At 36.0% G+C, this 22787-nt stretch overlaps 1 protein-coding gene across 2 annotated transcripts in view; it reads right to left on the reverse strand.

Moving 5' to 3' along the window:
• Positions 1–4550: 4550 nt before the first annotated feature.
• The window catches only part of LOC126248761 (mucin-6-like), a 292688-nt gene continuing 274451 nt past the window's right edge, over positions 4551–22787 (reverse strand). Inside the window, exons 13-15 of one of the 2 annotated variants that reach the window (XM_049950115.1) lie at positions 20718–20904; positions 11333–11554; positions 4551–5763 (exon numbers count right to left, since the gene is read on the reverse strand). In XM_049950115.1, the coding sequence (XP_049806072.1) occupies positions 5638–5763; positions 11333–11554; positions 20718–20904 (535 nt within the window). In that variant the 3' untranslated portion in view covers positions 4551–5637. Of the gene's footprint in view, positions 5764–11332; positions 11558–20717; positions 20905–22787 lie in introns of both variants that reach the window. The other variant, XM_049950114.1, reaches the window with a different exon arrangement.

Here is a 22787-nt window from a genome sequence, read left to right on the forward strand (position 1 = left end):
TGACGAATTCATGGATTTTATTATTTGATGCAACTGATCGTTGGGACGAACAAACGTCATTGAGTTTCATATAGCTTCCAATACGAAGTCGTAGCAGCAAATATGTTATTGAATGGGAGCCTGTTGGAGGTAAAAGAAAGTAACTTAATTGTTCCGTACGAACCAGTATGAAGAGAATACAACAAAAAGATGCAAATACAGTAAATACACTCGATTTTGATGTTCCATGAAAATGTCCGTGTATTATCTCTTTCACAACTCTTTGCACTTTTGAACACCAGTACACTCTTGTAGTGAAGGACAGACTCATGTTGAACCCTTTACTTTGAAAGTAGCATAAAGGTCCATTTTTTAGTCTATAATAGCACTGCTGCTAACATGATTCTCGTGAACGGCAAATGAGATTGAACAGCAAGTCGTTCAGCCTTAATTACCTTCAAATTATGCTACCAGCAAAACAATTATGTATAATGTATTTACCTATCAGCTAGGCACAAAGGACAGCTGTGAATATAATTATTTTCTGTGACCCTTCAAAGAGAGATCTCTCTGACCAAATGAGATATTGCACAATTTGTATTTACTTTAGCACGAGGTCAGTGTATTAAAATAGTAGCCTCGGGTGTTTGAATACAACCACCTTCACACTATGAGAAATATGAAAAGGAACGTTTTAATAATGAGACCAGTATATATGTGTCCCATGGTGCCTCCTCACAGTATCAATATTGGCCATTGAACAAAGAAGTTTGATGACCACAGACAGCTTATGCCAAGCATGGATTGTAAAGACCCTCCTTAGTTCAACAGCCATGTTGCTCCAAAAATAAAGGGAACTTCAGCAGAGAATAATCAAAACCAAAGTCTCGTTGACAAATAAAAACTGAACAAAGCCAAAATACGTACACGCATGAAGCTTTAAATTAATTAAAAAGTAAAATTCTATCTACCGGTTAGACAAACAATCCTATGAAGTTTTGGACTTACAATGAGTCAGTAATCAACTAAATGAAATGATCATATGGCATTGATGGCTGGGAGTCTCCACCTGGTCAAGTTCAGCCACTGAGTTGCAAGCCTTTTCAGTTGATGCCACATTGAGCAAATTGTGTGTATTGATAATGATAAAAAGAATGATGAGGACAACACAACATCGATTCCCTGAGCAGAGAAAATCTCTGACCCAGCAGGGAATTGTACGTGGACCCACTGCATGGCAATCAGACATGCTGACCAGTCAGCTAAGGGGGCAGACAGTAAGTTAATAAAAGCAATCAACCAGTCACTTCATGACGATGATGGTACCAAAACGCAGGATGACCAAGAAAAGACTGAAATACTAAACTGCATTTTGTAAAAATGACTGCAGATTTTATTTCAGTTCCTCCTTCCAATCACTGGATGAATATCAAAAGTTCATATCAAAAAAACTGACCTTGCGATACATGTGAACACAACACAGGAAAGACAGCTGGGACTGATGGGATACCAACATGATTGTACGTAAGTTGAATATTCCCATAACGAGCAGGTAAACTTGCTTAACTACATCTGCTTTTATGTAATCTCTCCACAACCTCCTCCTTTCTATGTGAAAGCTATAGAAGTGTGTTAGTGTCATAGAAGTTATAGCAGAAATTTTAACAAAAATTATAAAATTATGTTGAATAAAAATGTAAATATACTTATGTAGCTTTCCTTGCTTTCTGTTTTGACAAATTTTGTACTGTCTCATCACAATCAATAATCAGAAGCTAACTTGATCTTTAAAAAAAGTGTGAAGTGCTGAGAGCTCTCTCAAGAGATTTCTAACATTATAAACAATTTATGTTATATGTGACACATAACACTTCACTCACATGTCAAGAACTAAGCAATGGCCTTTTCAGTTTTGTTGTGAGAAAGTCATTTCTACATTTAAAATTAATCTATTACTACATTTCCTGATAAGGCTATTTATTTCTAAGTAAAAAAAAGTTGATCTAGCTGAAAACGCTTACCTTTAATGTTAGCCTTCTGGTATTAGGAGTAAGAAGAACAGCATTACAAAAAACAGTGGCTGATAATGGCCTTATTAAAATCCAATCATTTCTGTGGTGACAAGAAAAATTCCACTCTATATCATAGATTTCTGAAAAGTCACTGTTACTGTCATTATTTAGTGAAATATTCATATCTTCCTCTTGCTTTTTCAAAAGAGCTTCATGGTGTCACTCTTCTTCTATAATGTACTGCACATGATTGACAGCTTTCTTCCTATCTTCAGATGTGACTTTCCTAATAGCTACATTTGTGAGTGCATTCACTGCAGATGGGGTGAAATTTTCTCACTGCAGATGGGGTGAAATTTTCAAGCATAACCTTTAATTTTGGACCATACTAATTATGCTATGTCGAAATGGCAGTGACAAAGTAGCAGCCTGATGAGTGTATGCCCCAATGTTTTTGCCTGTTCTTTGATTTTGTATTTGGTGAACCATCATTTATGGAGAGATATTTAACTACCTTCAATGTTGCAATGCTGGAGCTGATCATCTCCTTCTTTTGCTTTGTCATGATAGATGTCAGTAACAACAGATTGATAAGGAGCATGAACAAAAACATTGTTGATGGTTTGCCAAGATTTAGTATTCTGGTTCGAATCCTGCCTCAGGCATGGACGTGTGTGATGTCCTTAGGTTAGTTAGGTTTAATTAGTTCTAAGTTCAAGGCGATTGATGACCTCAGAAGTTAAGTCGCATAGTGCTCAGAGCCATTTTTTTTAATAACTTAGTAAACACACCATGATTCATTTCTCAAGATAATTCCTTGTATTCTTTAATTTAAAGAGCATGAGATAGTTTGGGGAAAACCTTGTGATGTGCTTGCATGTAAAATAATAAGTCTGCCTCTCTTGCCCCATTTGTTTTGGCACCTGAAGAGCACTACTTGTGAATGTGGCAAGCATTGACCTATGTTGCATCAGGACACACCATATCATAAATGTCATACATCTGCCTGAGTAATTGGAATCACCACCTTCTCTCTCCACTAACAGTTTGTGGACACAGAAATGCCCACACGTTGTGCAGAAATGAGATAATGAGGTGCGACTATATTGGAAAAGGCCATTTTCCTTAAGGGTAACCAATAATTTGCTGAGCATCAGATACTCCTTTCTGTGATAATTATCATAAATATTATAAAGTATAACATAGACAGCAAATGAATCTACGTTGGTAGTTCACATACTCAAAAATGTTTTTTTACACAGTTTTCAGCTTCAACAAACACTGAATTTCTTCTTCTTCTTCTTCTTCTTCCTTGACCATTCTTCACCAGCCTTCACCAACTGCATATTTGTTTGAATTCAAAGCAGCAAGCAGGTCACTGTGAACATTGTCTCTCTCAAAGTAAGTACTATGCCAACCATTTCTCTTGACTGACCTCTTGGATCGAATACTCCCAGTGAAGCAGAAAAATTTGGCTTATGCAGCATCTTTCTATTCTCCTAAAATGCATCCCATGCCTAATGAAGTGATGCCACTCTTTGATGTCAGTTACAATGGATACTGGATGAGAGAATGACTCATAATTTTATTGTTTTGTAATGTCTGTTGACTTGGTGAATATTTTTATTAAATATAAGAAACTGTTAAGATCATACCTCTGTCAAATATCCATAAGAGTTACTCTGTGTTCAGCGAATGTATTTTGGGACATTTTAAAGTAATAGGTAGCTCAAGCCAGTTCACTTTTATAAAATTGTTGTTACTAACTGATAACATAGTTTATTCCTTTAAATTTAGCATATTTCCTAAACCATCTTATATAAAATTGTGCATAATAGCACCTGAGTTTACAAGTGTTGATGGACGGACACACACACACACACACACACACACACACACACACACACACACACACACTGCTGATATATTAAAGTTTCAAAAGTTCCATTGCCTTTGCTGCCTGAGTTGCTGTTGAGTATACATTTATGGTAGTGCTGCAATGTTTAATCGAGATTACTTCATTTTTGTGGTTTTGAGCTAACACAGATCTAAATCAACTGTTAAGTTTTGTAACTACACATGCAGCATTGTTCTTTGCTATGTAATTATTTCTCTATCCATAGAGGTACTGTCCCTTACATGCCTCACTTTATCTCTGCATGTGTGTACACAAAATCTGTTTCTCAGTAGTAGCATTACATCATTTAAATTAAGCTTAAATGGGAAATGTGACCAGATTTACATAAAAAAACAATTTAGTAATGTGTCTGTGGTGGAGATCTCTAAATGAATACTATGCTCTCCTTGTGTAAACTCATAACCATTATAATACAACCTCATAATCACATGCTTTGTTTATAACTTCCATGCTCAAAAACACTATATGGCCGCCTATATGGTTGCATATATGGGAAACTGTCCACACTCTTATAACCTTTAACACAATTTTATTGGATAAAAGATATGGAAACAAACATCATACACAAAAATTAATACTGAAAGCTTAAAGCAGAGTTTATGGATGATGACTAAGGAAATAATGTTACTCAGTTTATTTTTTAAATACAAATAAGTTTACTCAGTTTCACTCACATGTTTGTACACATACACGAACATTCAGCTATAATATATATAATACAACAGACATTTGTAACTTCAAGCATACAATATTATCAAATATATCACTCTTCTCCAACACTCAGCTGCATTTGACAGTGTCTTTAAACAACCTATGGGTTTGTTCATTGTATCACTACAGGCCAAATCAGGCTTAACTTCTGCTGAAATAACTGTGAGAATGATGAGAATGATGACAGCTGGATTGCTCATTAGCTATAAATAGGTAATATGTCACAAAAATTATAGAATGAACACCAATTACAAAAATCGACTGAGGCTCTTGTTGCCTACATATGGAAAAATTTGAACATGGGGTGATGATGTGGTAAATAATGTGCAGATTGTATCTGGTATATGAATCATAATACAACATGACCATTCGAAAATCAGAAGGAAATATCTTCAGTGGAAAGTACATTATGACAGCTAACAGCTGCCTGAAACACAGCAAAATTATTTTTGAACTAAAACAATATGCATCAGAAACAAATTTTTCACTGCAGATAACTTAATTTTACCAATAATATATTTTCTGCAGCCTTTCTGAGACGTGTTTTGCAGCTATGAACATGTTTGCACTTAATTGCAAGACAGAATCAGAAGCCTCCCCACTCCAATATTTATAGCTCTTTTCATTGGAAACATGTATTCATTTAGTCAATACTCAGAAGATTGAGCAGAAAGGCACTGATTCTTTACTGTTACCAAGGTGTTGATCATAGTGTTTGTATTGTTAAACACAGATTTATTAACTTACATATATAATTTCATTATACAGCTTACACAGTCTCATTAACACCATAACATTATAATAGACAGTTTTCAACATCTATTACTTCATTACACATAGAAATGAAATATTTTTACAAAAGTGAATGTACAATAATACTGAAGGACAGTATCAGTCTGTAGACTGATAAATAATGTTCCATAGCTTATAGTGCAGATTAAACTCTACACATAGCAGCATATCATGGCTGGAAATCAGCATGTTGATATCAGGTTTGTTTCCTTTCCCTTACATCAGCTATTTCTGATAATAAGGCAGATGACCCATTCTGTATGTGCTGAGAGGAATAGAAGTAGGAGGATGTTTTGTGCTGTAGATGTCCTCTGGTTCATATTCAACGTCATAATATATTCCACTTTGGTTCTAAAACAAGGAAAATTTGAAATTTTTACACAGAGAAACAAACATAATAACAAATGAAATCTGCAATTTACAAGCAAATTTACTCACAATTAATTATTAATGTATTTTTGAAAACATTTCCTGAAAAGGAAGAACCTATCAAAAAGGGATTTCTGTTATTAATGCAAATATAATATTCAGGACATCTTCAGTAGCATTCATGTGTACTGTGGCTCAATAGTATTAACGAATCCTTCAGAGTATACTAATCCTTAAGAGTATAAGTGCTGCAATACATTTTTTACACAGCATCTTTTATGTACAGAAAAAGTGATTAACAGATTAAATGAGAAAAATTGCTATAAATACAAGTGGTGGAAATGATTAGTTCTGTTCCTGTTTTTCAATACATTGAACAGATTCATAACTGTTTTATAATGAACAGTCTCTGTACATGTTTCTTTTTCTTTTTGGTACATTTGTCAGTTATTCTCCTGTTGTGTTGACCTGTGAATATGGTTTTGAAATAAAAAATTAGTACTTGTCAGACTAGGGTATACATTTTTGTATGGGAATGAGCTAAGTTCAAAAATATAGTTCTCAGAGCAGATTATGGAGCTTTTGGAAAGCCAAATGTTATTTGATGTGCGTAACGTACAACAATGATACAGGAAATGAAAAAAAAATATAGGATACTTTTCTTTAATGGCACAAACTTGAACAGCTGGAAATTTAAGGCTGAAGCTCTCTTAAGTGAGCTTATGTTTTGTCAAAAGACCTTAAACTAAAATTTTGGAGTTTATCAAGATGATACAGTTGAACAACCACCACAAAAGAAAAGGTTTGACTAAAAGAATATCATAAAAATGACAGGGAGTGTTTCCAAAGCTATTTGGGTGGGTCATGAGTCATGCTTGGATCGCTCAAGTGATAGAGCACTTGTCCATGAAAGACAAAGCTCCCAAGTTTGAGTCCCCCAGGAAGTTTCATGACAGGGAATGTAAGTCACAAATTGTCAGAAACAAATGGAAGTGAAAACAATTTTTCTTTACCAAATGATACTGGGAGTTATTCAGATGACTAAGAAGAGTAGTTACTGGATAACTGAACATTTGAACATTTAGCTGATGAATTATTTGTTAAACTAAACTAAGGGAAGATCCAAGAAGAGATAAAATTGCTAAAGCAGGTGTGCCTATGTTAGTGCAAAAAGTTGGAGAAATCAATGTTGAAAGTGCTGTTTGCAGAAAGAAATTCTGAATAAAAATAAAAGATGTTCTTGTAGTAAATAAATTAGAAATGGGTGGTTATCACATTGACTATGAAAAGTCAGTCAACTAAGTTCTAAATTGTAATGAAATTATAAAGGAGATAAGCAAAACAGGATTTGAAGTGCATACTCTCAAGCAATGGTCTACAAAAAGCAAAGTCTTCAAATCTAAAAGCAAATACGTGAGCTGCATGGAAGGTACTGCATACTCATTCTCATTTACCAGCAAGATGATCACTTTATCTGACTGACAGGGAGGTGCTTGGTCCTGTAATACATGAGTCTTTTAATGGAATAAAATATATAATTACTTTCATTAATACTCATACTCATCTTACAGTACTTAAGTTTACATTCTTCAATAAAAGTATTTTATGGAATAGCTACTACTTATTTTAATATGAAAATCAGCACACTTAGATGTTGTACTGTCTTGAAGACATTCAAAATGGGATGAAGAAATACTTCAAAGAAAAGGGCAGCAATTTGGTTTCTCATGAAAATCAAGTGGCCGAAAGATTACATCATACAGTCATTGAAAACTCTCACAGCATGATTCTTGGAGGTGAATGTAGAAATCAATTATGGTCAGATGCCATAATGACAGTCATTTTTATCATTAATATTAATCCTATTTATGCTTTATATGAAGAAGAAATTTTGGCAATAGGATGGTATGGATGGAGGTCAAATTATGAAAAACTATATATTTGGAACATTCCAAAGTTATTATTGACTCATAAATTTTAAATCAAGTCATTAAGTGTTTCATGACCAGTTATTGCCCTGAAGGTTACAGATTCTCATATAAGGAAAAACATAAAATTGTTCCTTGAAGATAAGCTATTTATGCAGAAGACAAAATTTTTATTTTATGGATGAACTAATGATAACTGAGTCATAGAGACTGTTCAAATGGATGAGATAATGAACAACAAAGTAGAAATCAAGGACTTCAAAATAAAACCAATTTCAAGGAAACTCAGCAGGCAGATTAAGGAAAACTAGAGCTCATAACTTCAAAAGAAATCAGTTAAAAAGAATCTCTGTGATAAAGTAACATAATAATAATCAAACTTAGATACCTGGAGATCTATGCTGCATTGAGTTTGAATGCAGAAGGGCATGGAGAAGATTAATTTAGAATTTTGACATGGTGAGGAGAATGGACAAAGGCAATTAAAGAAGAATTAGACAAACTGGTTTCCAGAGTAAGATAAATTAGAGTGTCTTGCATCTAACTGGACATGCACTTACACATTACTTCAAGCAAATGAATACTCAGAGTGCAGTGAGATGCATCCAGAAATATTGAAAGGTACAAGGCATATTTATTTATCAAAGACTGTACACTTTTCTGTGTGTGATGAACACATGTGGCTTTTTTATGGCTTAAGTGCATTCCTACACAGAGATTTTATATAAATTTATATCAAATATATAAATTTTGTAGAAGGACTTGAAAGTAACCTTAATAATAAAATGAAGAAAATTAGTTTTCAGCAATCTGAAGTTGATAGATACCTCTATGTTCTGAGCTTTTATTACTTGAATATTTACCTGAAACTTCATGTAGATGATATTCTGTGTGCTGGCATTGTAAAATCAAACAAACGGATGTTTAGGATAAATTAAAAAAAAAAAATTTTGGATAAGAGAACTTAGTGATCCAGAACCCTCCTTGGGATTGATATACAGAGAAGAGACAGGAAACTTCCTTAGTCAGTTCACTTGCCTCCAAAACTTGGTGAAGAGGTTCAATATGGAAGATCCCAAATCTTTAAAAATGCCAGTGCAACTCAATTCTAGTAAAGATGTTTGTGGAGTTATGGCTGAAAATTAACCATACAGGGTGCTGATAGGGTGTTTGATACATTAAGTGAGTGATTCAAGAGCAGATAACAGTGATTAATGTACCTATTTTAGCAGATATAAAAAAAGACACAGACAGATGTTTGAAGTGGGTTCTTTGATATAGAGCATGTACATAAAGTCCGGAAACACTTTCAGTTATTTATTGCTCAAGAACCAAACATTGTGCAGATATCATACATATGTCATTTTGAAGAGAAACCCTGAAAGTTCTTTTTCATATATACTACCACAATGTTGTTTGGTAATTTTCTGGTAGTCAGCCCTAGTTCCAAAAACACGGAGCTGCCGCACTGATAGATCGGCTGTGGTACAGAAGAGGTCAGCTATTTCGTGAAATGGCCTCCCCGATCACCAGATCTCACTTCTTTCTGTGGGGACACATTAAAGATCTGGTGTATGTACCACCTTTACCACGTGATGTAGCAGAGCTCCGGGAGACAATACGGGAAGCAACTGCCACAGACGATGATGCCATGACAGTTGACGATGCCATGCTGGGACGGGTATGGCAAGAATTTGATTACTGTATGTATTGACGTCTGCCTGGTCACTCATGGTTCGCATATTGAGTGTTTGTAAAAAAAAAAACTTTTCAAGTTTCTCTTCAAAATACATCTGTACAATGTTTAGTTCTTGTGCAATAAATAATTGAAAGTGTTCTCGGACATTATGTACACCCTGTACTAAAGGAACAACTGATATTGACCTGTTCATAGGAAGGAAAATTCAAATGTTGTTCCTTGTCAGTTTCATCCTAAGTGGAGTAGTTCAGAGGACAGATGGTCTACAACAGGATACATACTTCAGATATTTGGAAATACTGCCTGGAAGGCTACAAGAAGACATATTGTGTTTTTGTGTTTCGGGAGAGATTAATGAAACTGAGAGAAAACTGATCTGTGTATATTTTTTGAAATTTCTATTCAAGTTTGTGTACCCATTTATGCTTAAGTATGGTAGACTTGTTATCTTTTGGTCTGGATGCATGCCATGATTCATTTGGGAAGGGTGTCACAAAGCTGTTGTAAATGGTCCTTGATATCCTGGATACTGACACTGGGATGGAGCTGATGTCCAAACCAAGTTGTCCCACATATGTTCTGTCAGGGACAGATCTGGGGATCTTGCTGGTCACAAGAGTACATCAACATCACCCAAACAGATCATTGAGACACATGCCATGTGCAGACAAGCATTGTCTTGTTGAAAAATGGCTACATGAGACAAAACACCTGAGGATGCAAGACGTACATAATGTACCACTTGCTGTCAAAATTCCCTCAGTCACTACCAACCATGATCTGAATTCATACTCAAAGGCTCCCTACACGATGACACCCAGAGTAACACCTCTGTGTCTCTCCAAAACATTGGCCACACTCACCAATGATGGTCATCCAGGGTATTCCAGAACCTTGATTTACTACTAAACACGATGTGATGTTATTCATCACCAGTCTATGCTTCCCGATCATGGCACCACTCCAAATACAGTAATTTATGTTGTGGTGTTAATGACAGCCCATGTACCAGATGGTAAGTCCCTAGCCCAGCCACTGCTAGTTTCCAAACAATGGTGCGGTATGACACAGAATGTTGCAGGGAGTCCATTACTTGTTCTTGGATGCCAGACACAGATATGAAGGGGTTACAGTGTGCTGGGTGCACAATATGGTGATCCTTCTTTGTGGTGGTCAGATGAGGTCAACTGGAACATTGACAATGAATATGCCTGCCCTCACAATTGCATGCAACCCTATATTGGGCCACTGCCACATCTGAATATCCCACAGATTCAGATATTGTACAATTCAAGCTGACTGGCTGGAGACCCACAATGACACCTATTTCAAAACCTGTCACATGCTGAAAATAGTATCTCACATAAATAGGTGGAATTCCTTTGCCCTTTACAGTGATCACCCAACACCTCAGCTGTTCACGCCACTTACATATCCTTCCAGACCTGATAACAACACTAAATACAAGCAACACTAATGCAGTCTGGTGGCTGTTCTATCAATCACATAAAAATGCAACTCAAATCATTTACATTCACTGCAGTGACATTGCATTTATGAATTTAGATTGATAAGTCTTCTGGATGCTTCACTCTTTTTGTCAGGCAGTATATTTCCACATACAAAGATCATCCAGGATGCAAAACATTTTTAATTGGATGAAGAGGTTATGGCAGCTGTATATGGGTATTTTTCATTCTTTTTAATTTCACAAATGAAATGGAATTGAGGAAAAAGTTGGACAAATGATACCAGACTACATGAGGACATCACTGATTGATAAATGACTTATTTATCTATAAATCACCTATCAGTTCCAAAACACGAACTTTCTGTCTTGCCCTTGAAATATTGTTGTAGCTATGCACTGTATGCATATCAATCACTTAATAAATATTTGGTTTATTATTAAACTAGAACTTACAGCTATAGATGATCTGCTTTTTGGTCTTGGCACATGGAAGTTTCTCCCTAGTAAATCAACTTGGTCTTCTTCTTCACTGCTGCTAGAATCTGCAGTGTGTGTTCCTTTGAGGCTCATAGCACGTGATGCAGCAGAAGTTTGACACTGCTGTATGGAAGGTGCACGGTTTGGATAACCAAACACAGCAGATGATGGTCGTGTAGGTGCATTCATTGTGTCAAGCTGCTGGGAGAAAATAACATATGTACTTTAAAAAAGGTGAAGAGGAAGGACTTCTTACTGTAGTGATCACTATATCTTACAGTATGTACCAGACAGAAAATTAACTTATGAAAACAATGACATATTGACTAGCCAACATAACTTACAGGAGGCAAAATTTCAAATACTACCAACATACACATTAAAAACTATTGAAGCTATCAGAAAGGTTAGCTCTTTTCTTGAGGAGGAAAGAAAGGTACTTGATCAAACCCCAGACCTTTGGATTGTCAGTCTGGCATTTACCTGTCGAGTCATACACTCTACCACAACTTCATTTATCACTCACAGCATGTAGAAAAACACAGAACTACTAACAGCTGACTTGAAAACATTCATTTAATGGCATCTATTGACCTAAAAGATATTACATGGCAGTAAAATTTGAATCTCAACACATCCTCTCAACTTTTACAGACAGCTATAAATTAAGAACTGAGGTTTGCATTTGTGGTTCTAAGAAGTCCAAGTCCTTCAACAGATTTCTCATGCTTTGGTGCTGGAAGAGTCTTTGTCAGTACATCTGCCATTATAACTTCTGTTGGCTGATAGTCCAGTTTTAGTAGATGCCCTTTTAGAGCCTGATGTATTAAGTGATATTTTATATGAATGTGCTTAGTCTTTGAGGTGAAAACTTGGGTTATGTACTAACTTTCCATCTGGCTGACTGTCTCTGAACAGGGTGATGTATGACAGTTTTCATAAACGTAACTCCTTCATAAGTGTTGACAGGTGGATCACTTCCTTAGCTGGTTCAGTGCAGCTGATGTACTCAGTTGTTGGAAGAGCAATGGCTCACTGCTTGCATGATGAACACTATGAGATTGATGATCTGGATAAGGTTAAACTGTAATCTGTATATGACTTTCTCTCATTGTTGTAACTTCCTCAATCAGAATCCGTGTAGCAAAAGGTTCTTTCCTTATCCTTGATGTAGGGCAGTTTCTTGTTTATGGTTCCTTTGGTGCATGTAAGGATTTGTTTAGCACTTTCCAGTAAATGAAAGTATGATTGTTATTTTACTGGCTTAACTTATTGACTGCATAGCATATGTCATGTCAGTGGTTGGTGGTTTAAGCTGATAAACAGTGAGGTCATCAGTGTCCTTCCTTGTAATAAATACAGACGAGAGTGGTGAAAAAAGACAATGAAAAAATAATAATAGGATCTAAATCCAAGCGGTATCCTCACACAAGTATGTCAGTTTGAGTACTGGTGCACATGTACATCAATGCTCCAACCAGTTCTCTAAGTGGATGACACAATGAAGAGCCAAAGAATCTGGTACACCTATGGAATGTTGTGTTGGGCCCCTGTGAGCATGGAGAAGTGCAGCGGCATGATGTGGCAGGGACTCGACTAATGTCTGAAGTAGTGCTGTAGGGAACTGACACCATGAATCTTACAGGGCTGTCCATAAATCCATAAGAGTATGAGGGTGTGGGGATCTCTTCTGAACAGCATGTTGCAAGGCATCCCAGATATGCTCAAAAATGTTCATGTCTGGAGACACTGGTGGTCAGCAGAAATGTTTAAACTCAGAAGAGTGTTCCTGGAGGCAATCTGTAGTAATTCTGGACATGTGGTGTGCGCCAACTGTAATACCACTTTCAAACTCACTTAAATCTTGCTAAGCTGCCATTGCAGCAGTAACCAATCTAACAACTGCAAAAGACACTTGTTGCCTTATATAGGCATTGCCAACCACAGTGCTGTATTCTGCCTATTTATGTAGCTCTGTATTTGAATATGCATGCCTATACCAGTTTCTTTGGCACTTCAGTGTAAGTACAATCTTACATTCTGCTATCTGTTGCATAAAAAAATGCTCCCAGTTGCCAATGGAATCCTTACTGACTTGCAGTCATCCATTCACTTTGATGCACAGATAGTATCTTATGGCACCAAGATTCTTTACTTCAAATCTGATAAATAGTCCTTGATTTATTTTTTTTTTCTTCCTGGGTCTGATGAAGTGATTATAATGTCATCTACATAAATAAGAAGGAAGATGGGATGTTTTCCTTCACTGTCTACAAAGAAACATGGATCTGAATTTGTGAGTTGCAATCCAAGTGATGTTAGAATTGCATTCAAGTTGGCATACCATTGCTGAACAGCCTGCTCCAGCCCATAAATGGCTTTTTATACTTTATCACTAGATTTCAATGTATGGAGCATGACATTTGCCTTGTTGACAATATGTTTAACTTCCTCCATATCTTTCATATTTTGTAGGAATTTGACAAGCAAGTCCAGCTGTTCCATGAATATTTCTATGTCAATTTCACCATTGAGAAATGCAGTGGTGATATTCAAATGTGAAACATGCAAGTCAAGTTTGACTGACCAATCCATGAGCAATCCAAATGTTTTCAATCTGTCAACTGGAGGGAATGTTTGCACATAGTCAACTCCAGGCCATTGCTTGAATCCTCATGCAACTATGCTTGCTTGTCTCCACAGCAAAGATCCATCACTGCTGTATTTATTTCTCAAAACAGTTCTATTCTCTAATACCCTTCCATTTATTGGCCTGTCTACAATGTCCTAGGTATCATTTTTCATTAGTGACCTGATTTTATCATTTACAGCCTCAAACTACTCTCAATGATCTGGAGAACATAATGCATTATTGCTACTGATATTTGTTGCATTTGAATTAGGTTAGTATCATCAACTTAAATATCTGATTGGTCTACACCTGCACAAACTGTTGAGCAGATGTGATGCTTGAAGAATTATTGTCTTCATCACACGATAAGTCATTGTCGAGATTGAATTCTTGCCCTGCAGTGATTGGGAGCCTGTCTTCTTCACAGTCACTGAATGCTTCATCATCTGACAATGGCACTGATTCAGTGTTGTACCATCACTGAAATTTCCTCCAAAGAAATTCATGTTAATCCCTCCTCTTTGGTGACGATCTGGTACATCTTTACAGAAATACATGTAAGTTTGTTTGGTCTAAAAACTGTAAAGATCAAAGAACTTTACATCTCTTCACATGATGCTATGATCTCCTGGTACCCACACACAACAGGCTTTCCAATAGTCAGAATAGCCTACAAAAATCCTCTCTTTGACTTTAGGGTCAAACTTTCCTTTATTTGGTAATTTAACCAGGATGACTAATCTTCTGATGAAATCTACAAATATGACATTGGTCATGTTTTTCTCTGCAGTGAATTCTCACATGAAGTTCCACCAAACAGTCAATTAGTTAAGCAATGATTTTTTTGCTGTGTTAATGACTTTGGCACAAAATGATGTAGTCCTGACTCAAACAATGAATGGTTCAAACAATCCTGCCAGAAGAACATCTGCAACTGAGCATTACAGTAAAGGTTGAAGATACTGCTTCAGTTGTAAGGAGATTTTTCATGTTTCAGTGCTTAGACCAAGACCTAATTATTGGGCGTCACTGTATTCCTGCCTTTCTGAGGACTCCATTCTTTCATTGCATTTCTCCACACCATTGTCTGACTGAAAAAATTTAATATTATGACCAGTCTGATTTTCAACTAGGTTTTTGAATTCAACGAGTTAACTACTTTGTTTGCAGTCACTTTGATTTTAACATTAACATCTCATATAACTGTATGCTCATCATCAGGTGTGATAATTTTGTGCTGTGACTATGAGTGCCGGGATGGAGAGTATAGGACATGGTTTACCAGCAGCAAGCACAGAGCACAGAGAATCCATGCTCTGTCCTTGCTGGTGGTATACCACAACCTATATTCCGCATCATGGTACTTGGAGTTGCAGCACAAAATTATCACACCTGATGATGCTCATGTGATAGTCTGAAACCGATCATGGTCTAAGTAAATAAAAAAAAAAACCTTACAACTGAAGTAGTATTTTTGACCTCTGTTATAATGAATGGTTCTTTCGTTCAACAACACCATTCTGCTGCATTGTGTATGGGATTTTTGGGCATCACTGTATTCCTGCCTCTCTGAGGACTCCATTCTTTCATTGCATTTCTCCACACCATTGTCTGACTGAAAAAGTTTAATATTATGACCAGTCTGATTTTCAACTAGGTTTTTGAATTCAACAAATTCGTTAACAACTTCTCCTTTCATAATTTTCGGGTCAGCAATGACACATCTTTGGACTATTTTCTTGTAAATAAAACAAGTTAACAACTTTGTTTGCAGTCACTTTGATTTTAACATTAACATCTCATATAACAACTGTATGAGTTTTCTCAAATGTCACTGTGTGGTTTCTGTCCACAACTTTTGCGACTGAAATGAGTCTGGTTCTGAGTTTTGGCATGTACAAAGTGTTTTTCAGCATTATGGAGTTGGCACAAATGGGTGTGGTTGTGTTGCAAATGTCACCCTTAAGTTGTTACTTGTGTAGTATTGTTGTCTGCAAACTTTAAATTCTCTTGCATTTCTGTCACATGTGTGCACAATTTTGGATCATTGTTCATGTGTAATGTGCAGTGACTGTCTATGCACCAAAAAATGTTGGAGTCACAAAACTTTGGGACAAGCTTGCATGCTTAATTTCTTCTTGAAAAACACACATATTGTTTCTGCCCCTTCTTGTTACAAAAGGTGCATTTGTACACTGATTTTTGTTTTTTTGTTTTTGTTTCTCATTTGTCACTGTCACTCGTAGTACTTTCTGGATTGCTCGCAGAATGATTACCAGTATGTGACACCACAAGTTATTATGGGATAACATTTATTGCGGTAAGATACCTAGACGTGGAGCCCGGTGAACGTACAGGAGTCCGCTTACTTGTGTCTTAGCCATGACTTGTAGCATATCTGCCCCTACTAGCCAGTGTGAGAACGGGCTTCTGTGTAACTTAGAATGACTGTACATTCATAACCCCTATGAATCTAAATAAAACATATTAAATACTAACTGATTATTTTCAAACTTGGTATACTATTTTTTGTTATTCAGAAGATCTCCTCCAAATTCCAAAGCTGTACATATAATAGTTTTGGTGACTGAGAAAATTGCCTAAAAACCACCAAACCGACACTCAGGGTGGAAAATTCAGTTAGGAATGATTACAGTTTGTCTTTTGTTACCATTTGGAATCATTCAGAGTTCTCAATATATCAAATCAATTAGTTTGGATTTTTATTTTCAAAACTTTAATTATTCTTCATTTTGTAGTATAAAAGTTCAGAAGAAACTAGTATCTGTTTATTATGTTGTTGTGTGAATAAATGAGAATGAGTGAGAGGGTGTATGTGGGACATACGAAAAAATTGAATATTATATTATGTACAACATTATGTAATTGGAACATGGGAAAGATGTAATTTACCCACATTGCTGATGATGTATGACTAGGGGTGATTGCTTTTGTAAGAAGGCAGCCAGAATATCAGTTTAAAGTGCAATCGTTTTCTAAATTATTTTCAAAATTAATTTTATTTCTTTTTTTTATTAAACATTGTGTTAGTATTTGCATTTTGGGATGACATAAATTACTTTCTGAACAGTGATTGGCTTAGGCGAGTTTTGCCATGAGAATGATCTCGAAGGACCATTCTGATTTGTCCATCAGCCTGATCAACCAATCAGAATTAAGTAGTTCCTACCCACAGCTAGTTAGATATGCTGTGAGTGAGGCAGAGTCGCTCTCCAGCTCCGAATGCGGAAGGACATGTTAAATGTGATGATTCTCATTATGTGTAAAATGATGGAATATTCAGTTCCTCACATTTAATACATGTTGTGACTAATGCTGATGTAGTTACGAACAGTTTGATGAAAGTTTGGAGTTTCAGGAGTGTTTTGTTGGAAAGTTAGTCACGTATGAACTTTTGGCCTTTATGAAAATTCCAGGTGGTGTATCCTGTATTCAGTTATGGAGTTTTTGGTGAGCAGTTTCTTTTAAAGAAACCTACAGAAATGGACTGAATGTGAAACTCAATTTATAGTAGTGGATCTGTGACTGTGAGATCACGTCATCAATTGGGTCGGACTTGTGAAAATTTCTGGCTGCTTTGCATGTGAAATTGGTTGTATGAACTGTGAACAGAAAACTATAGATATGTTAGTTAGGTAAATGCGGACTTGATAGCCCATTTTCATGTGTGCTAGAAGCAATGAAAAGGCTTATCTACAAATTTTTTGAACATTTACTGTGAGAAAAAATGCACCATATCACTACCCGAAATCTAGATATATGTGAGATTGCAGGAACTGAAATACTGCTAGAGTTAACGCGGACTTTGCAGGAAAGATATTAGGTGGCATTTTCTTCAGTGCTGCTTTTTTGTCGTCTAGTAAGTCTATGCTTACAGAGTGAAGGGACATTGAACTGAGATAGGTGGACGTTTATTTTGAACAATACGATGAATGATTTTTTTTAACCCACCCCGCCGCAAGTACCCAGTATAACAAACATCATGCCACTTGCACCATAGCTGTCTTTCTGAATCCTTGCATGGTGTTCCTCACAGATTGTTACTTTTAGAGTCTTGACATCTGGTAGATTGTCATGGGGTTCAATAGCACATTTAAAACTGTCATAGCTATTTGGAAGACTGTAGAGCAGCATTATTGACAATAAATCACCATTTGTGTCAACATACATTGCTTGTAACTTGTTCACAGCATCAAATAATTCAGTAAGATGTTGTGTCACATCATCACTAGATTGCATTTTGTGAAGCATGAGGTGCTTCAGTAGCATTGCTTTGCGAGCAGGTCTGAATGCAAAGATCAATTCAACTTTAAGCCATAACTGACATTATGTAGTGCAGTTCTTTTCTTGTTTCAGCTCAGTGGGATTGATGGATAAAAGCAAATCTGCTTCTGCTTTTCTATCTGCAGGTTTCTATCAAGGTTGAGAAAAACTTGGCTATTAAAAAAAACCTCAACCCAGTGGGTTAAACTGCAATTTTATTGTTTTTTTTTGTATTAAAAATTAAATAATTCAGTTCTTATGCTGGCAACCAGCAACTTGCACAATTATCAGAATCCTTTGCATAAGCACATGGTTGTAACAGATAACTCTGAATAAGCCCATGCTAACATTAGCAAAATCTTGGACAATGTTATAACTTATAAAGATGCCAATTATCTTCTTTGACAACTGTCAGAGGTTTTCAAGCATACAGTACATATATTGCACGGTTGTTGAAATATGAATTGATCTTTTAGAAAGTCCTCATAATGGGCCCCATCAGAATGTAACAATAAAAGCTCTAGAACCCTTTCACTATCTTCCTAATATGTTAGATCCAAAATTCAGAGGAGAATATTAACTGCTGAAAAAGAAGAAAGTGCAGAAAACTGGCTCATAGAGACAGAAATGAAGAGGACTGCATGTGTTATGTCTTTTAGGATTGCTTATTCTGAATACTTTTCTGCCATTATGTTTTCTGATGCATTCATAACACAGTTCCATCCCCATGCCACAGGGAAATGTAATAGGGCTGTTCTTATTCTCTACAGGGTGGTCCAAAAGTCTGAAAACAACCTGATAAAATCCAAATGGAGTAGCAAACAAGAAAACAGAGTCCCTACACACAAGGAATGGCAAGGGGGAAACTTTATAGGCTATGCCACCATGCACATAAAATAAACATGGAGAATATGACACAAAACAAAATTTAGCAGGATTTCAAATTGTTGTGGGTGATTGATTTGTATCAGGCATATTTCAGTACATTGGTAAGTTTGGGTCAAGAGAATAATAATTATGTACTAGTGACTGCAGCTTGATAATACTGTTTCTCAAGTGGAGACTGACATCCTGAAATCTTCTCACAACATTGAAAGTCATGTACATCACGCGGCTGTACTTGTGCTGTCAAGCCCTTTGTGATCACCAGATAAACAAGTCCAATGTCCCCAGGTATGATGCTCTATCTTTTTTTCTCCACATTGACTACCCCAATAATCTAACAATAATACAGATTTTTCTCCCTCACTGGAAAAGCAAACCTCTTTCACACTTCTTTTGACCTGGTCAGAAATTTATTTACCAAGTTTTGATGCTGTCACAAGGCTCAGTGTGAAAAAACACTTTGAGTGTCATACCCAAGGACAAGATCCCAAAAGGCTCAATGGCACAGGTAAAGCCATTGGACCTATATGGTATTCAATGTTGGAAGAACTTTGTGAGAAGATTTTCAGATCTTGTCCTGTTGAATGATTATGATGTCAATCTCCACTTGAGAAATGATATAATCAAGCTGCAGTCACTAGTATATAGTTAATTCTCTTCACCAAGACTTAACAATGTACTGAAATATAGCTAATACAAAGTAGACTATATAGGCAAGAATCCTGCTGAATTTTGTTTTATATTGTGTTCTCCATCACGTATATTATGCGAAGAAATTTTGTTCATTTTATATACAAGATGTTAAAAAGATATGTTTTAAGCATTTTTTTACAGATTACCATTACTGTAATGATTTTGTATCATAATAAGGTGTTACTTATTATTTTCAGTTAACAAAATACATGTATGTGAAGTAGTAATCTAAAAAACATAAAATAACAATCAGTTTAAAATATCCAACAACTATAAGTAAACAAAGAATTATAATAATGATGAATGTTTAGATACTTTAATTAGGCATGTAGAAACTACTCTGACACCACATTGTGTACAGCTTATTTTTCAAAACGGTACTTCAGAAACCAACTCTATTACACATAGATGTATGTGACTTGAAAGTTTCTTTTATGTATGTTGTAACACAAGTTTTCATATTTCAAAATTAATTAAAGGTGGTGGGTTACTTTTCAAAAATTCAGATTATTACAAAAGTTGATTATGCAGTTTTCAAGAATGTTAATTACACATCAGTTTGTAAATAAAAACATTTTTCATATATAATCATTTTGAAGATATTCACTCTACATCTACTATGCCAAGTTGTATGTTCCACCCTTTAAAAGTGACATTGGGACAAACAAAAAGATATGTATTTATTTACACTTGGGAATGTCCCTTGTCGTGTTTTTTATCATAAAAAGAATCTTGGTAATTCTTTAGCAAGACATTGATGTTCATAATATAGATGTTTTTGTGCAATGAATCTTCTGAGATGAATTCACATATAAGACAACATATTTTATTTTAAACAACATTGTAAAGTAAAAGAAGGGTACTTACAGTGTAATGGTTGGCTTGTGCCATTGCACCTGCTAACTGAGCCCATCGCAGTCTGTCTTCAAGAGTCACTTGGTAAGGTGGAGCACCAACAGATGGAGTTTTCACAGCACTGCCTGCAGCTCCCATATAATCAAAGACAGGTGACCCTACTCCAGTTACTGTCTTCTGCTCCTTGCTCCAGCGACGACTGGAGAAAAAGTTCATTACATATCATGTCATCTTTAAAAGCTGGAAGTATAAAAACTAACCCAAAGTCATTTAGCCCTCCCTCTCTAGGCATATAAGAAGATATTTCACTTTGCCAAAAATAGTGCCACTATTTTATACTGTGTGTGTGATGTTTTAATACACTGTTACTGTCGACTTAGTAAACAAAAGCTTATTATCAAAAAGTTTGGATTCTGGGACATCTGATGCTCACTCATTTTCAAACATGTTGTAAAATGTAATGTCCAGAAACAACCTTATACAAACAAACTTTTTGTCCATTATTAGCAATATACATTGCTGTAGACTTTTCAATAAGAATGTTATTCATAATAGTGATATTGCACTGTAAACATTTAAAAAAAAACTTGTGTTACATATACATATATTTGTTTATTATTATAAATATTTTAACAATCAAACCTGAAAAAAAAGTGTTACATAAATAAAAACTTACAATAAGAAAACAGTAAAACTAAGGTGTGGCACACTGTGCATCTATTTTCACTTTCATCTACATCTACATCTGCAATTATACTCCGCAAGCCACCCAACGGTGTGTGGCGGAGGGCACTTTACATGCCACTGTCATTATCTCCCTTTCCTGTTCCACTTGCGTATGGTTCATGGGAAGAACGACTGCCAGAAAGCCTCCGTGCGCGCTCGAATCTCTAATTTTACCTTCGTGATCTCCTCGGAAGGTATAAGTAGGGGGAAGCAATATATTTGATACCTCATCCAGAAACGCACCCTCTCGAAACCTGGACAGCAAGCTACACCACGATGCAGAGCGCCTCTCTTGCAGAGTCTGCCACTTGAGTTTGCTAAACATCTCCGTAACGCTATCACGGTTACCAAATAACCCTGTGACAAAATGCGCCACTCTTCTTTGGATCTTCGCTATCTCCCCTGTCAACCCGACGTGCTACGGATCCCACACTGATGAGCAATACTCAAGTATAGGCCGAACGAGTGTTTTGTAAGCTACCTCCTTTGTTGATGGACTACATTTTCTAAGGACTCCCCCAATGAATATCAACCTGGCACCCGCCTTACCAACAATTAATTTTATATGATCATTCCACTTCAAACCATTCCGTACGCATACTCCCAGATATTTTACAGAAGTAACTGCTACCAGTGTTTGTTCCGCTAGCATATAACCATACAATAAAGGATTCTTCTTTCTATGTATTCACAATACATTACATTTGTCTATGTTAAGGGTCAGTTGCCACTCCCTGCACCAAGTGCCTATCCGCTGCAGATCTTCCTGCATTTCACTGCAATTTTCTAACGCTGCTGCAACTTCTCTGTATACTACAGCATCATCCACGAACAGCCACATTGCTGAGTGCCTGAATGCCAAAAATTTTCTATTTTATAATTTTTTTCTAATAATATGATGAAAAACAAAGAAAACAACATGCACCATATACATTTTTTGACACCTCGGGAACATTGCTGAGGTTATTAGTCCCAGTTAGTTGCTTGCTAACTTTTTCTGTCAATGTGTTATATTGTGAATAATGCATAAAAAAGTTTTGGGTGGTATAAAGTAGTTTCCAAACATTGATTTTATGACATGTTTAAAAGTGCATGGGAGTCACATGTGCCAGAATCCAAACTATTTTATGATAGGCTTTTGTTTCTTATGTTATTAACAACATATTAAAATCCCAACTAGTGTAAAAAAGTGGAATTTTGTCATGGACCGCCAACTAATACCTCAATGTTTCAAGATGTAGACCTACAGTGTTCTTCTTAATTTTTCATGCAAGGAAGAACTGCCCAATAATTCAACATGCAGCCTGTATAAAAAATTCCGGAACTTTATCCACAAAATTTTTCTATGCTTACCTT

This window comes from Schistocerca nitens, chromosome 3 (assembly GCF_023898315.1).
Source record: "Schistocerca nitens isolate TAMUIC-IGC-003100 chromosome 3, iqSchNite1.1, whole genome shotgun sequence".
NCBI classification, from domain to species: domain Eukaryota; kingdom Metazoa; phylum Arthropoda; class Insecta; order Orthoptera; family Acrididae; genus Schistocerca; species Schistocerca nitens.